Here is a 19027-nt window from a genome sequence, read left to right on the forward strand (position 1 = left end):
TAGGAGTGGTGCTGGGAATTCTCAAAGAGCATAAACTGTATGGGAAGCTGTCGAAGTGTGAGTTTTGGTTGAATGAGGTACAGTTCTTGGGCCATGTAATCTCAGCCTAGGGAATAGCAGTGGACCCAGCGAAGATTGAAACAATGTTGAAGTGGGAAAGACCACAGACAGTTACTGAGATGAGAAGCTTCTTGGGTCTGGCGGGTTATTACAGGCGATTTGTAGAAGGGTTCTCCATGATGGTGAGTCCATTGACTCAACTTACTAGAAAGGACCAACCTTTCTCTTGGACAGACGAGTGTGAAGTCTGTTTTGAAGACATGAAGAGGAGATTGACCACTGCACCTATACTAGCCATTCCTGACACAACCAAGATATTTGAGGTGTACTATGATGCCTCATATCAAGGCTTGGGATGTGTGCTGATGTAGGAGAAATGGCTTGTTGCTTATGCATCTCGTCAGTTGAAGATGCATGAGAAGAATTACCCGACGCACGACTTGGAGTTAGCTGTAGTAGTTTTTACCCTAAAAACATGGAGGCATTATTTTTATGGGCACAGTTCCAAGTATTCAGCGATAAAAAAAGTTTAAAATACTTGTTTGATCAGAAGGAGCTGAATATGAGGCAGAGGCGTTGGATGAAATTCTTGAAGGATTACGACTTTGAGCTGTTACCACCCTGGTAAAGCTAATGTCGTAGCAGACGTCCTGAGTAGGAAGAGAACTCATGTGTCGGCCATGATGATTAAGGAGTTGGAGCTGATCGAGAAGCTGTGAGATATGAATCTGGGACTAGATATGGAGGCAAGTCATATACGGTGCAGCATGTTGAGGATCACTAATGAGTTCTTAGATGAGGTTCAGGTGGAATAGGGTAAGGATCAGGAATTGCAGCAGATTATCAACGAGTTGGGAACAAAGAAGAGAAAGGACTTCAGGATGGGCAGAGATGGTATCCTGCGTTTCAGAGAGAGGGTGTGTGTACCCAATAGTTGGGTTTTGAGGAAAATGCTCTTGGATGAAGGGCATAAAAGTCGCCTTAGCATACATCCAGGTATGACTAAGATGTACAAAGACTTGAAGGGGACTTTCTGGTGGATTGGCATGAAAACTGATTTGGCAGATTATGTAGCATCTTGCTTAGCGTGCCAAAAAGCAAAGATCGAGCATCAGAGGCCAGGTGGTACGTTGGAGCCTCTTGATATTTCTAAGTGGAAATGGGACACCATTTTCATGGACTTTGTTACACACCTGCCAAGGTCAGTGAGGGGGCATGATTTATTTGGGTAATAGTGGATAGATTAAAAAAGTGTGCTCACTTCTTGCCAATCAATCAGAAGATGTCTTTGGATAAACTGGCAGAGTTGTATGTCAAGGAGATAGTTAGGTTACATGGTGTGCCTACGAGTATTATATCAGATAGAGATCCGAGGTTCACATCAAGATTTTATCAGTCATTGCAGAACACCTTGGCACTCAGTTGAGAATGAGCTCGGCATATCATCCTCAGATTGATGGTCAGTCTGAGAGAACCATACAGTCTCTAGAGGACTTAATGAGAACTTGTGTCCTAAATCACCTCAGGACGTGGAGTGATGTGCTACCGCTGGTGGAGTGATGTGCTACCGCTGGTGGAGTTCACTTATAATAAAAGCTACCATTCCAGTATTGGGATGGCACCTTACGAGGCCTTGTATGGCAGGAGATGTCAGACACCTTGGTGTTGGCAGCAGGATGGAGAGTCTGTGGTGCTTGAGCCAGAATTCTTACAATAGACTACTGAGAAAGTAAGGTAATACAGGATCGGATGCATACAACTCAGAGTCGGCAGAAATCTTACGCAGATAAAAGGAGGCGACCATTTGAGTTTGAGGCTGGTGACCACATGTTCCTTAGGGTTACACCTACAGTAGGAATTGGGAGAGCATTGAAGACGAGGAAGTTGACTCCTCGATTCATCGGTCCGTATCAGATTACGAGGCGAATCAGACCAGTGGCGTACGAGATTGCCTTGCCACCTCATTTAGCAAATCTGCACAATGTCTTTCATGTATCAGAGCTGAGGAAGTACATGGAAGATCCTACTCATGTGCTGGAATATGATGATGTCCAGGTGCGTGAGAATTTGACTATGGGAGTTGGACCGGTGAGAATTCTAGATTCTCAAGTCAAACAACTCAGAGGGAAGGAGATTCGGACTGTGAAGGTTCTTTGGGACGAGGCAACCAAGGAGATGACTTGGGAGATGGAGGATCTCATGAGGAAGTCTTATCCTCACCTGTTTGCTGGTAAGTCCTATTTTAGAGGACGAAAACTTTTAAAGGGGGGGGGGGAAATGTAAGACCCGTGAAATTAATTAATTAAATAATTAATTAATTAATAAATGCGGGTAGGAAGAGTCTTTATGGTATTAAATATTGTTTAATATGACGTGGAAAAGTACTAGCTCATGTGGTTGAAAGTACTTTGATTGTGTGAAAGGACTTGGGTTCGAGTCCTATGTATGCCAATTATGTGTTGTTGTTTTATTATTAATTTTTAATAATATGTATGAGCATGGAATTGGTAATGTAATCTTATACTGTTAGGAGTGTATCACGAAACATGATATGCTTGAATGGTTGTGTATTGAATTGATCATTGGAATGGTCATGGGTTCAAACCTTGGTGAACTCAAATTTGACTTCCTTTTTGCGAAATACTAGTTGTGGAAATTCATGATGTGCTTAATGGGATTGGGATATTGGGGTAAATTGATGTTATGGGATTGGGAATTTGGGGTAAATTGATGTTGATGCAGAGTCTTGCATGTTTTGGGTGTCTAAAAGGAAGGTTTGGTATTGTATTAGTGGATTATGGTTAAACCTCTAGTTTTAGCATTTCCAAGGGAATTAAAATAAATTCTTGTAATGGGTAATGTTAATATACATTGTTTTGTAATGGTTGAATTGTGTTTTGGTATGCTCTCAATGGTTTGGTTACGTAAACAGAGAAGAAACTCTGCGAATTTCGCCCAAGCGAGTCCATGTCGCCTAAGCGAAAGTTTCAGGATCATGTTTTGGTCTTTGGCTCGCGCAATTCGCTTAGGTGATCAGAACCAGGATTGATCGACTTGGTCTCTCGCTTAGGCGATGATGGCTGGCCTAAGCGAGGTCGTGATGAAATCTATACACTTTAAGCGCGATTTCTCGCCCAGGCGAGGGGTTTTTAGGTTTTGGGCGACAGATACTCTAGCTTAGGCGAGAATGGCTCGCCTAAGCGAGGTCTCGTGGTGGTTTGATGTAGTTCGCGTCGAATTCTCGTTCAGGCGAGGTCTTGGTGATTTTAGCGAAGGTATGGCTCGCTCAAGCGAGGCGACTCACCTAAGCGAGATGGTGTGGTGCAACCATGGTTACGCACTCGCCCAGGCGAGGCGGGGTAGCTTGAGCGACACTGATGGACTAGCTTAGGCGAGGGTCCCTGGCTTGAGCGAGTTGCTATGAATTTCTAGGTTTGTGTGTGCTTTTTGAGCTGGTTTGTTTACTTTTCCTAAATATAGGAAATTATATGCTTGTGTATGTTGTGTTTGGGCTTGAAGGACTAAGTCCAATAGGGGTCTGGGATGTGCTTGATGGTTGGACGCATGATGGGCATGGAATTGTGTAGTTCCTGTCGACTGCTAAGTGGCGAGGAGTCCTTAGTATGGTGATTACATGCGTCGGATGCACGATGGGCAAGGAATTGGTATGTTCCCGTCGGCTGCTATTGGGCGAGGAGTCCATAGTATGGTGATTGCGTGGGTGCCATGGTCCGAGCGAGGGAGGCTTGGATGTTTTACTACAAACGAGGAGTCTGTAGGCTGGACTATGAGCAGGATAGGATCGTAGGGTTGGACCATGAATGGGGTAGTTTCGTGGGAGCAAATTGAAGTCCTAGGACCTAGTTCATGCATATGACTCATGAAGGACTATGAGATCATGGATGGGTAATCTGAAAATAATGAAAGATTTTAGTGGTGTTATTTTCATTGGGATGGATGGCATATTTATTTTATGTATATATGTATATTTGTGCATAGCTCACCCTATCTGTGTGTGTGTGGCAATGATCAGGTAATTTATTATCCGGGAGTAGATGATGTTTCAGGTGAGCTAAGAGCTGTTTAGGAGCGGAGAGTGGGAATAGAGACCTTGGGATTGTTTATAAAGCATGTTTGAATAATTTTCTGTAATTTCATTATGGTTTTGGACTTCAAATTTGTAATAGGAGGATTTGAGTATTTTATTAATACTTCATCTATTTATGTTGGAAATCAAATTTAAAGGTTTTAAATTTTCCGTGTTTTTGGGAAATGCTTTATTTAATAAATGATGTATTTATTTCTGCCTGTTTAGGTTATTTTATTTTATTTTATTTTATTTTAAGTAATATCCTACTGGAATGTTGCAATTCTAATCGGGGGAAAAGTAGCTTTAACTATGAGATGAATATTAGATGCATGTTGTTGATTCTGTAGTGGTTTAAGGTATTTGAGTAAATAATGATATAGATATATTTTAGGGTTTGGAAAGGATTGGAATGTTGCGTCTAGGATTAATGGATGCAGGAATTACCCTAAGGAAATTGTAATTACATAATTAAATTAGTGTTAGACCTCATTGACAGCCTAATTGACGGTTGGATCGTGGGAATATTCAAAGAGATGGATCTTTTGGGTTTTTAGGGTCTTTGTAGGTGTTGGAAATTCTGGGAATTTCCTAGAATACTATGCATCGCCTAGCGACACTGGTTGAGCTACTAGGAGCCATCATAGAATAAGAAAACTGCGTGGCTGTGAGTTGTAATGTAGGGTCTGAGATTCTTGGAAATCAAATTAATGCTGAATGTGGAATTGAGAAATTGTCTGGATAGAGGTCTAGGGTGATTGGGCTATATTTTTCAATGTATTAGTATGGTTGGGCTATATTTTTCAATGTATTTGTGATGTCTTAAAATTCCTTCTAGAGTATTGGGAATGAGTGACTCTATGATGGCTTATAATTGATACTAAACATAATTGGTGAAGTGGTTTTGATGATGAATTATGAATGTAAGATATTGGTTTTCGGAAAAAGTTATGGTGATTTTGTTTACCAGTGTTAATTGTTATATGAATTGTAAACATGACCTGTGTAATGTGTTACTCGTGCTATCTATGGATTTAGGTGACGAGAAGAGTGTACTTAAACTTGGTGATTGAAAGGAGTAATGAAAAGAATATGTTGGTGATTATTCTAATGTGTAAGTGAGAATTGATATTAAATGGTAATTGCAAAGGAATTGTAATGGGTCGTTAGGAATCAATATGAGGGTTAGTGTGAAATGTGGAAATTCTAGATTTTGATTTTTTTGTGATTTTATTATAACCATGATTGGGAACTTTAGAAGTCAATGTTAATTGCATGCGGAATAAGGTTAATTGACCTATAAGTAGGAGTGAATGTATTACTAGGCAGAGAGTAAACACCACATTACAATAAGGTGGATTTTGCATTGTGGGATCTGATGCTATATATAAGTTATGGATGTGAGTTATTCTTGATTGGAATATAGTGTTGGTATGGTTGCAATTTAGGGAATCTATGTTGACCTTGAGTAGTTGAGATATATGTGATGTAGTAATTAAAATTGGACTGTGGCATAATGATTGGACATGTAGATTGATAAACTAGAATTAAGCATGAACAGTTAAGTCAGAAAAATCTGTTTCTGGGGTGCTAAAAGAGTAGCTAACACACTACAAGTATAACGCCTGGCGACACGGTGAAGGTCGCTAAATGATAGGACTATCAAGGGTGTCCCTGCAATGTGTGGCGCTTGGTAGTGAGGTGTGACCCACCAGGGATAGACCTTGAGACAGTAGGTCTGATTATAGCCTGGCGCCTAGCGACGAGGATTTCCCGCCAGGCGGTCTGTGCAAGATTGTTCCCTTGCGGCGCTTAGGCAGCGCCATGCGATAATGCTGCAGCCAAGAACTTTTCTTGTTTTCGTTATCATGCTGTGATTTGAAACTTCGATCGGGAAATGTTGTGTCATTAGCGGGTAGGTTCATGGATGGTGGTGAACTCATGATGATATGAGCAGGGAGGTTCATATCTTGATACTCTTGTGTGGGGATACGAGCAGGGAGGTTCGTATGTTCTGTTTTCACACTTAAGACATGCTATGAGCGGGGAGGTTCGTACCTGATGGATCACGTGTGTTGGACTATAGGCGGGGAGGTCCATAGAGTTGGACTACGAGCGGGGAGATTCATAGAGGCAGGACTACAAGCGGGGAGGTTTGTAGAGGCAGAACCACAAGCGAGCAGGTTCGTGGGAGCATCATATATCTTGAGTCCATGGTCAATTAATTGTGTGAATTGAAGGTTGAAAAGCCTTGAGGTATTAAGGTCTTGGCCAAGAACTAACTAGAATAAAATAGTTGGGTTTATCTTGTTTTCATTAAATTAGATGTTAATTATTTATGAGCTCACCCTTTTTGTTTGTATTTGGAGATATCGTGTGACGTGTTAAGAACCATGAAGTTTGTAGGCACTTGCTCCCGCATCACGACAACTATGAAGGGGTGATTTTCCTATTGTTCAGTGGTCTACCCTTGTGTGGTTTGTTCATGATATTTTCCTCGGCTTTGGATCCACTAACACAACTCCTCGTTAGTTTGCATGAGGTTCTCCTGCTATCGAATAACTTCTTTTGTCCGGACCCGAATTTCCTCTACTTCTTTTTGCCAGCGTTCTCGCTCCTTCTCGGATTCCCGTTGGAGTTCCCAAAATTCCTCCTAACCATTTCTTGATCATCCTCGATGCGCTTATGTACTACTTCGTTCTCGAGACGAAGCTCTTCATATCCCTCTGAATTTGTTCTATGCCAAATGCATTAACATTATTAATGTTGTTGATATGTCTTGCGAACATCCTAGGGTAAGGATTACTTTATGTGAATAGTGGGATCACGTTTGACCAAGATCTCATGGTGGGCGCCGATTGTTCCGACAATAAATCCTAAGTTTCTCAACTTAAAAAATATAACAAATATCTTGTGTGCTAACAGATTTTTTCTTTATTAGAAGAGAGAACATCAAGTATGCCAAAAAAATTGTTTATCCCTTGGCTAAAAGAGTATTTGTTGTATTTATCGAGGAAAAACATTTACATAGGATATTTCTCCTAAAGTATGTGCATTTGACAATTACAAAAATCCGGTAATCCTAAAACTATTCCCATGCCTTCATCTGTCTTTTCTTTATCCTCCCAAAGGGTTTTGGAGTGCGTTGGTATAGTTCAATTAAGTTGACATGATATGATTTTAATTTCTTAAAATGAAGAGAAGGGAGAAGAAGTGTTTACAAGAAAGATTAATTTGACATATATATTGTGATATTTCTGAAAACAATTATGAAATGGTTGTAAAATTAATCAATTTTATTAATAAGTATAGATAAAAGAAAAACTTTAAATAAAACATCATTTTAAAGATATATATTTTCTATAGCGATTAAGTTATTATACAACAAAATTGTCCTTATTTGAATAAAATTATGTAGTGGTGGCAAAACTAGCACGCCAAACCATCATTGGTCCGTAAAAAATTAGTTGGGTTAGACTAACCTATCAAACAAAAACTAGTCACACCCTGCCACACATAGAATGCATTGGATTGGCTAGCCCATCACCTTTTTTTAATTTGTAAAATTTTTTTAATTTACTTTCAATTTTTTATTTTTAAAATCATTTCTATATACATATAAATGAATATTAAAAGTATATTTAATCATATAAAATATTTTCTAAGCTTTTAATTGATTTGTTAATGTTTTTAATTAGATCAATTAAAATACATTTAGATGTTAAATTACTTTATTATAACTAATAATTGAAGGTAAATTTGTAAGTGTTAATAATTTAAATTATAATTATTATATACACATACCTTTAAAAAATATAATATAGAAAAGTTAATATTTTAAAGTATTTTTTACTTTAACTTTTAATTTAAAAAGTGGATCAATGGACTGAGTCAAACTAACCCATATTTTAACTTGTCAAATTGAGGACGAAACGGATCAAGACAAAATGGATTAACAAGTTGAAATTTTTTCGGCTCGTCCCATTTTGGATGGAATGACTGGCCAATCCAATGGATCCACCCCGTTTTACCATGCTTGAAATTATGTCATCAACCCTTAATTTGTTCCATTGTTTAATTCCTCAAGTAAAATAACTTAAATCTCCTAAATTTCCTACAAGTTCTTTGAATTAACGTTGTCAAGACTTGGATTAAGAAATGGGTTTTAAAAAATAATTGTCCTCTTTAAGTCATTCATTGATTTCTCTAATTCACAATCGAAACGACAATTGAATAATTAGGATGGAGTGATTATGGAATCATACAAAAGCAAACATTAGTTGACACTAACACTGTTATTAAATAGCAATAATAGTTGAATTAGATAGCATGCCATATATAGTATAAGGAGAAACGAGGAAGGAATTCAGCTTTGAATTCTGTAATTGTTAATCAATAACTAACTCTATGTAAACCTTAAGCTTTTGCTTTGATGCTGCTACCACTAAACCAAACAAAATTGTTGTAATATATTTGAAAAAATATTATATAAGAGATATTTTAATACTTTTGTTACTAAATCAGGTCGATCACCTCTAATTTTTATAAGACTATTGTAATTATTCATAGAAGTGTATCAACACGTGTACCAAAAGTATAACCGTTGTAGACCTAAAGTGTTTATGTATGGACAATGTTAGATTATTATGGGACTTAAACTTTATCTTACCACAATCTTTGGACTTCTCGGATGGATAATTTATGGTCTTGTTCATGATGCCTTCATTATCGGGCACTTAGTGTAACATGAGGGGTTACTTGCAGAAAAAGGCTCTGATGATCAAGTCAGCAAAGGCTCTCAAATTCAAATTTTAGATTATGCACTAATGAAATACATACCTCGAATTGCTGGGGTCCACTCGTATTTATAAAAGACTAATCTCATTCACCTTAATTAAATCATGGGCTAGACTTTGATTACGTTTATTTTGGTCCAACTCTATTGGGTCTGTTTGGACTTTATTTGGCCTAGGTTGCAGGCCCATTATTCTTTTAGAGTGTTTTGCTACTTTTTTCCCTAAGTTAGAATAGGCGGCATGCCAAACATTATTGCCCCCATATATGTTTTCCATGGACATGGCTGGTTAGTATGTGTACCCTCTATATATTCGAGGAGATCGGACGATTGACCAGCTTTGCCGCTAAGTGGGTGAGTTGATTCATACAAGATGTAGTTAGCGGCCAGGTGCGTTGTTACCCAGTATGCCGCTATGTATCAGTTATGGTGCGGGTGGTGTACATTAGGCTCAATGGTCAGTTTAAGTTAGCGGCCGATCTAACCATAATGGTACATAAAGTATATGAAGTTGCTCGTGCATAACTACCTTGATGCATATAAAACTGAGTCATAACCAACATTCTTTCATCATTATGAAAAGAAAGTGAGTCCCTTTTATTATCAATTTAATTAATTGCAATGTGGCAACATCTTTTAGGAAAAATATCATGATATTGTTTCAATAATATATATTAATAAGATAATAATAATGCTAATTAAACAATTAAATGTAATAGTGATCACTTAGTAAAAGGTTGATATGTTTGAGTGGTTAAGGAGACCGACTTGAAATCTGTTGGGCTATGCCCGTGTAGGTTCGAACCTTGCTGTCGATGATAATTTTATAATTATAATATTATTACTTTTTCTTCAATATCAAATATTTAGAAAGAAATCATAATTTTATACTTTTTAAATTATCATATCAAATAAAATTTCATCAGAATCAAAACATTTATTAAATTTGTAAACATTAATGGAACATAGTTGATAAAATTTAAAAATATTTTTAATAAATAAAAATATAAAAAGAAAACAAATATTCAAATTAATATATATTTTAAATGTCTATTTACTTAAATTTTTTAAATTCTAATGAATAATTTTTTTATACACTAATAAAAGTTATAATACATCATTTGATCAAAATCACACAAAGAATAAATAGTAAACTAATAATAATAAAATTTTAACATTAATATTGTATCTTTTGAACTTCAATATATCTTGGATGATGATAGAAAAACTCATGGCAATTGCATCAATTTTTTCATATTATAGTAAATAAAAGTTATTTATACAATTATAGTGACAAAATTACACTATGATTGATAATGAGTAGGGATGTCAAAAAGATCAGTACCCACAAATATCCACGGATAAAACCCGCAACAGGTAGGAAATGGATATCCGCAGGAAACGGGTACGGGTATTTTTTATACCCACATATTAACGGAGCGAGTACTAATGGTAACCGTACCCGTGGATACTCGTACCCGCTATATTCTAATTTAAATTAAAAAAATATATGATTAAAACATTAACACATTGATTTTGAATGGGGTACTTTATCAATTGGTTTTAAAAAATCTCCATTTGTTTATAAACTATCATTTAACATTGTTTAAATGGGTTATTTGCACTCTGTTTGAAATTTATGAATTTTTTGCATTGTATTTTTATATGAATTTATGGTTAAAATATGTTGTTAAATATTAAATTTTTCTTTTGTAAACACCCACGGGTACCCGTGAATATCTGTGGATATTAAAAAAATATGCGGGTACTCGTATAACGGATATCCGCACGGATATGGGTACGGATACGGGACGAATATTTATCCAGTGGTTAGGGTACGGGGAAGCTACTACTCGTACCCTACCTGCCTCATGACATCCCTAATAATGAGTTAGAAAAGTAAAATAATTATATAAAATATATCATAATAGTATTCTACATGATAAAAATAAATAACAAATTAAATTATTAAAAATTTATTAAATGTGTGTCTTAGAAACAATTTGAAAGACTATTAAATGAAATCGCACAAAGAAAAATAAATGTACACAAATGTATAATTAAGAATATGATAAGATGAAAAATGCCTTAGAGATATAAGAAAACTTTTCAAATATCAACATAGTCAATGATTAAGAAATAACGAAATTTTTTTTAGCGAAACAAAATAGTTCTTCAAATGAAACAAAAATTAACAATAATAGAGTAGAGAAGATAATTTTTTTTATATTACATAGTAAATGAAAGGTTTATTCTATTAAACACTTAAACTGAGAGTGTTAAGCATTCTCACGTGAAAAGAAAATATACAATAAATAAAAATATTAAAAAAGAATAGAAATATTAAAATGTGAGAAATAAAATATATTTAATTGACAAACATCATTTAAACATAATTGCATAAAGGTTATGATAAGATTAAAAATATTTTGGAGATGCGAATGAATTTAATGACACACCTAACAATAATTAAGTGTGAATATTTAATAATTTAAATGAGGCGGAGATATGGCTGAGACGAATATTATGACGGGTATGGGGATAGAGATGGGGCAGATGTGTACATCCTTATACACATCCCCATACCCAATTGTAAAAGTTGAAAATGTCCCATACCCATACTCATACCCATACCCAGTCATTATAGGGATTCCCTATATAAACGAGGATAGGTTTAGGCAATACCCACAAGGACTAATTTATTTTTCATCCCAACTTCAGTACCTTTAATTCTAAAAACGCTAACCAATGAATTTGTGTATTTTCATCAAAATGAAATCCACATAGTAGAATACAACAATCCAAAAATTAAAAATAACAAGAAATGAAATATTTTAAAACAATTTTGTTTGGATCAACATATTAAAGGTGGATATAAATTTATTTATTTAGGATTAATACAAGTTACGGGAAAATAAAATTATAGATTAAGAGTAGCGAAACCAATATTAATAATATTAAGGGAGATTAGGCTTAAAATGTTCATGTCTTTTAATTTTCAAGTGAATTAAAACCAATAAAAGTGAAATTAAAAATTAATTTTCACTATGATCATGTCTTTTTCTATTGCAATCCAAAATTTTCTCAACATTAAAAATGAAAAACTAGCAATGAAATAAAATTATATGTACAAATTCCAAAGGAAATTATAAATAAATGTTCAGGTTCAACACAAATAATTTACGAAATTTATTATAAAGTTACAAATATAGACTATAACTACATAGTACAGGTGGTCATGGATTGGAATTTTAATGATCCAATTCACATCTATTTTAGATTCAAATAACTAGGCCAGATTTTCGATCCAAATCCATTTTTTCAGTAGAACTAGTTTGGATTTTTTTAAAATCCATATCCAAATATTTGGATCCAGATCCACATCCAAATATTTAAATCAAGTTCAAAATCCATAATCCATTTTTTATAAAAGAAATTCATATTGAATTTTCTAAAACTTATGTCCTTAGGGCCGACACGCAGATATTCAACATAGGACGAATTTAGCTAACTTTCAGTCGTGGTCGACTCAGCCGAATTTTGGTCGAGGCCAGCCAATTTTTGGTCAAGGTCGACTTGGTCGAATTCGGGCGAATCTTGGCTGAGGTTGACCCGACCAAATTCGAATGAATTTTGATCTAATGTTAAAGGATTGATCCCTACCAAGGATGATGGCCCATGGCACATGCTTAGAAGAAAAGAAGTTCTTTGATCCCTTCCTTTGCTTTTTTTTAGTTTAAAATTCCATTAAGTTGGCTTGGTTGACTATTTTAAGTTGACTTGTTGACCTTGACTTTGGGTTGACTTGTTGACTCAAAGGATTAGCTTAACCTAAAGCCAACATGCTAATTCAAAATTAACTTGTATTTGTAGGTTCATTAAGAGGTCGGACAGGGAAGGACAAGTGACCCATTTAGATGGCTTTTGGAGGCACATGTGGAGGAATGAGAAGCAGCAAAGCTTTCTAGAAACATCTAGAAAGGATGACCACATGCCTTGGCTTCCAAGAAATCTAGAAACATCTAGAAAGAGCATCCACCTTGCCTTGGCCAAGAAGGCTTCTAGAATGTGTCCATGTGCTCCTTTGTTGACCTACTTTCTAGACTCCAGGTTTTGTTATTTGCATTATAATCCTTTTTAACTTATTTGTTTTTGCTAAGAAGCCCCTAGACACATCTATTTAAGGGGACCTCTAACACTTGTACAAGGGTTGAACATTTTGGAGAAATTAAATACCTTTGTGTATCAACCATTGTGAGAGTCTTCCTCCCTAAGGAGTGGAGTTCTTTTAAGCCTTATCTTGAATCTTGATTCAAGTGGCAGCACACATCCACTCATCTTCAAGGTTGCCATGGCTTCTTCTAGCCTAGCCTTGTAGTGGCATGCTTTTCACATTTTTATCATTCCTTTCCTTTCCATTTTATGCTTTCTTCTTTCTTTGTGTGTATGACTTGGGTTTTACTCTTTTTATGTGTTGTACACTCTTATTTGTTTAGAATCAATCCACTATTCTCTTCTCTAGAACCTTGGAAAGGAACCTTCACATCTAGTTAGCTTGCTAACTTAATGTCCAGTGTGGATTTCCTTGGTTTTCTTAATCAATCATCACCATATTCAATAATCTTCTAAAAGCAATAAGATAATCCTACATCATAGGCCGACTCGATCAAATATGTGCAAAATTTGGTTAGGACCGACTTAGTAAAATTTGGCCGCATACGATCGAATTTCGGCCTAGGACGACGTCACCAAATACGACCAAATTTGAGCCAAGGGTGACTCGGCCAAATTTCGGTCTAGGCAAACTCAACTCAATTCAGCAAAATTTTGGTCAAGGTCAACTCGACTGACTAAGACAAATTTCAGTTGCGATCGACTCGGTTAAAATGGCCAAATTTAGTCTAGGGCTGACTCGGTCGAATACGGCTAAATTTCATCTAGGCTGACTCTGTTGAATATGGCCAAAATTGGGCCAAGGCCGACTCGGCCAAATTTCGATTGGAGTAGACTCAACTAAATTCGGCTGAATTTCGGCCCGGGCCTACTTAACTGAATGCTGTGAAATTTCGGTCACGACATGCTCGAGAGAAACAGCCAAATTTGACTAGGGCCAACTTGACTGAATATCGCTAATTTGGGTGAAGGCTGACTTGGCCAAATTTTCATCAAGGTCGACTCAACTAAATTTGATCGAATTTCGACCAAAGTCGCCTAGGATGAATTCAGCCGACTTTTGGTCACGGTCGACTTAGTCGAATACGACAAAATTTGTCTAGGGCCGACTCAACCCTTGCAGTTAAATTTGGGTTGAGGTAAACTCTGCTAAATATGACGACATTTAGTCTAGGGCCGATTGAGCCAAATTTCGACCGGGGCTAAGTTGAATGAATTCGGCCAAAATGCCCAAATTTGGACTAGTCCATCTCGATCTTTAGCTTAATTCAACTAAAAATTTAAATTGAAAATTTGGATTGGATCTTTTGAATTATCCATATTTGGATTGGATTTTTTTGATTATCCATAAATCATATAAAATGTAGATAAGATTGAAATCTAGATCCTATTAAATAGATTTTAAATGAATTGGATTATTAATAAAATTAATTGGCTACAAACAAAATTGGATTGGATCAAGAAAATTGAATTTTTTTTATGGGTTAAGTATGTTTTTAGTCCCTGAACTTTGGTCAAAAATTGGAATTCGTCCCTGATCGAAACTTTGATAAATTTTGGTCTCTAAGCTTTAAAAATGAATGAATATAGTCCTTTTAACCCAATTATGTTGACTTTTTTTTAGGTTTCGAACGTATTTCTCAGTAAATATTGAGTCGAGAATGTGTCAAACGGCATAAACAACTCCAATAATAACATGAAACAAATTCCACATGTTGAAAAAAGTTAACAAAATTGGGTTAAAAGGACTATATTCATTCATTTTTAAAGTTTAGAGACCAAAATTTATCAAAATTTCGACCAAGGACGAATTTTAATTTTGGGTCAAAGTTGAGGAACTAAAAACATACTTAACCTTTTTTTTATCCACCCTTAATTTGCACGCTTTATTGTAAATAACAATAGTTGAGTTGCTAATTCCTTTTCAAACTGTTAAACTTGAACCTAATCAAAATGTGTATAAGGTAGATCACCCACCACTAAGCACAACCCTTATACTTATTAAGCCTAGAATATGGCCACCAATGGACCTATCAAAAAATTCAATGTACACACCCGAGAAGCCACGTACAAAACCATATAGTCCATCATCAGCACTTCAGTTTTGATTGTTTTTCATTTCTAAATTTCTCTTTTTAGTTTTTTTGAATTAATAAATTTCTAGAATTAGGATACATTTTAGTCTTAGTATAAATATTAGATTTATGTGAATTTTTGCTTAAAAATTTATTTTTAGTAGCATTTTAATGTAAATAATAAATTTGTTCCTTTTAAGAAAATAGAAAAATAAAAACACAATTTGCCAAGTGGCACTTCCCTGACTGAGTTTTTAATTGTTATTGATCTTTTCATAATTGCAAGAAGATCCTTTGACCAGCCCTTGACCTTGTAATTGAATCCTGGAGAAATTATCATTGGAGGGCTAATGTGGCAAGGGTGTTCTCGTGTTATGGTATTGAAGGAGTGAATCTAGCTTTGTTGTGCTGAATGAGAGTGTCGCCTTAAGGGATTGAAGCTGAAACAGGATTGAGCGCTGAGCAGAAACTAATTGTCTCATTGTGTGCTATAGTCCAACTCTAAGGAGAACTCTTGTACTTTTCTTATTGAACTTAAAACGTTTGACTTCCCACTGTTGTTACAATTCCTTGCTTTCATTTTACCGTTGATTATGTTAAGATTTTGTGACTCTCAATTCTTGCAATTTAGTTCATTGAATGTACATTTCAGTTTTACCCGTTTTTTATGATTTCTTGCAATTTAATTTCTCGAACGTGTTTTTTAATTTTTCGTCCATTTTATATCTTTATATCTCTTAGTTTCCTTGCATCATGGTTCTGATTAATAGTTTATATTAGTGAATCATGGTTAAATTGCTAGCTCCATTGCATATTTAATTTCTGCCCCTACATATGCATCTTCTAGTTGTTATACTTGAGCATTTACACATCCATGATCCATTGTTATGCTTAAATATATTTTGATGTTTGTTGGTCACTATTGTTGTTGTCACAGCTTTAAATTGTTGCTGCCATACGATTTGATGTTGTTGAAATGTGCAATTAGTTAGCAGAACCATAACTCTGCATGAGCATTTCTTGAATTCATTGTTGTTATAGTCTAGGGTTTGCTATCAAGGCTGCATTTGATAGTGGTTTTCAATTCTGATTGCATATGACTTGGTTTGAACTCATTTATATATAACTTGGTCTGATATGAATTTAATTGGAGATCTTGCTACTGTCACAAGTCTGATTTCTTTGTTGCTAATTGGATTCATGTACAATTTCAATTGGCATTGCACTGATTACATTAGGAATTAGCTACATCTATTGTTGCACAATTCTGATTCTGCATTCACGTTTTGACCATTGTTGTCACAGATGGGTTTAGTGTAGCAACCTGGTTTCATGCATAATTGAATTGTCTTGTTGCTGCTAGGTGCTTACTTTAATGTTGACACATATGTTTTAGGCTAATTTGTTGTTGTGTTACTCAGGTTTAATGCTCACATAATCTCATCCAGTGTAGCATCATTTTCTTATTTCCATTCATGCATCCATCTTAGCCATTATGCATTACAATCATTGGCTATCATTCTAAGTGCTTTTCCATCAATCATTTTCCATTCATCTATCTTAACACAACTGCATTGCATATGGATTTGAATTAAATTGGGTATGTTGCTTAGTTAAAATGCCTGAAGTGAATATGGGATGAATTATTGTGCTGTTGTAATTTGAATATCAATTTTATCTAGAGTCTGTGTGCACATGTAGCTGAGTTAAAACATCCAGATTTGGCATTTAGTTTTAGATATTGCATCATTCAATTTTGCATTGCTTTAGGTTGCATCTGCATCAGATTTGCTACATTATTTTGGTTGTAGTTCCCACATCATATAAGCATTTTAGTTCTCAATTCAACCCCTTGCATTCTGTTTTCACGTTATACATCTACATAGCATTCATGTTCCCCCACATCCATTGCAATTGGGCCTTAATCCATTTACTAAGTTGTTCTACATTTTAGAATTGGTCAGGATAAACTTTTGTGCACACTAGTTACCACTTACATCTATTCTCCTGCAAGTTTCCATCAATTCAATTGGCATTTTGCACTTCTATTTTTCTGATTAAATTGCTCCAACCATTAATTACATAGATGCTACCAACATCTGACTTGTTTGATGCCACATGATATCTAGATTTTGATGTTGTTCTTGGTCTGTAGCAGCATTTTATCCGAGCAGGTTTGCATATGCATGTTTCATTCATCTTTCCTTACCATTCACTTAGGTTCTTCTTCATTACAATCATGTGTGCATTACATCATTTTTTTTATTCTGCACTCAGATGCTTCACTGATCTAGATTCATTTTCATTCCATTTTCAATTCAATTCACCATCCCTCATTCCATTTGATTCTACTCATGCATTGCATTCATGGCATATTTTCATTCATGCATATCTTATTATAGTTTCATTGATGCATCTAGATTAGCCTTTTCTCAATAAATTTTGCATTGCTTTTTCTTTTTATTTTTAATTAATTTTTCCCTCTTTGTTTTCTTTTTTGCAAGATTAAATTACCCAAGCTATACTTGATACACCATTTTCTTGGATTTGATACCCAGGGTTTCCCTATACTTCATTAGGGGATTTTGATTTTGTTTAACTCTAAACGCGATTGAAAAATATGATTTAACACTCACTCATATACTTCATATACCAGAATAACACATAGCACCTAGCTTGCACTAGATCACAGAAAAATTTAAACATTTGCAAGATTACCTAAATCTTCCTAAAGATGCCATCCTATCTCTCCCATCTCCAACTAGGAAAAAGACTGTATATATGACTCTTATTCACCTTAAAAAACCTTTGTCATGACCCAAAGTAGATAAATTAGTTGTCAATAGCATCGACAACATCAATAGAAAAATACAAATTTGGCCCACAATTACTGTGTACCCAAATTACTCTCATCCTAAAATAAGTTATGTAGGTGTGTCTTCAAACTTAGAATCCATAGGCAAAATTTTCACAAATAGTCATATGCATGTAATATCTCCATCCCTAAAAGTTGTACAAGACCTACTATGCACCAAACTATTTGCCTTGAATCTGAGGAGAAACAAAAAGCCAATGCTTGAGGCCTCTTCCCAAGTGCCCACTAAAGCCTTACAAGTAGTTGTTAGGGACTGGTCCAAGGTTTACTATCCAAAAAGAAGGGATTCATGAGGGATTTAGCTCAGGAAGATACATTTCATACATGGAGCGAGATGATATAGAGATACAATAACGAGGCTTCCCCATCTTTTTGTACAACCACTCCAATTCAGGTACAAAGACTGCAATCTCCACCATCACCCCTAGACACCATCACGAGACAAAGATTGCTAAACATTTTTCTTGTTATTACTTGATTGTGTGCAGAGCAAAGGTTTCAAATTGATTTATTCGATGGTGAAATGTACAATTCAGGTTAAGTTTTATGTATAAAGGGAGCTAGACTTGTCTTGGTAAAATCTTTTTTTTTTATTCAAGGATGCTATGAAAACCAGTTTTATGAATACCTATTTTATGATATGGAATGGAAGTTTGAAAGTGTTTTATATTGTAATTGTTATTTTCATAAAACTCAGATTTTTTTATATATGCGGAAGAAATATGCATCAGAGATTTATGTCCTATTTTCTTTTATATAAAAGATAATATGTTGTTAGTGATGTAATTATAGAAAGTACAGTAGAAGTAGAATTATGTTTTTGGGTTCAACGTGTTGTTTCTTAATATTATATATATATATTAGGTATGATATAAAAGAAAAAAAAATTAGATGCAGTGGTTTTATAATAAATTTGTGTGTGCTTAAAGTTAAAGAGTTTGTTTTATGAGTTTTGCATTCAC

The 19027-nt window shown here is 35.2% G+C and overlaps 1 protein-coding gene across 1 annotated transcript; it reads left to right on the top strand.

Annotated features, from left to right (window-relative positions):
* Nucleotides 1–1809: 1809 nt before the first annotated feature.
* Nucleotides 1810–3093, top strand: LOC146881662 (uncharacterized). Its single transcript, XM_085669289.1, has 2 exons — nt 1810–2290; nt 2993–3093. Exons 1-2 carry the CDS (start codon nt 1810–1812, stop codon nt 3091–3093), a joined length of 582 nt encoding a protein of 193 aa, XP_085525415.1.
* Nucleotides 3094–19027: the final 15934 nt, after the last annotated feature.

This window comes from Vigna unguiculata, chromosome 11, assembly GCF_037176805.1.
Source record: "Vigna unguiculata cultivar grain cowpea cultivar isolate G323 ecotype 2 chromosome 11, ASM3717680v1, whole genome shotgun sequence".
NCBI classification, from domain to species: Eukaryota; Viridiplantae; Streptophyta; class Magnoliopsida; order Fabales; family Fabaceae; genus Vigna; species Vigna unguiculata.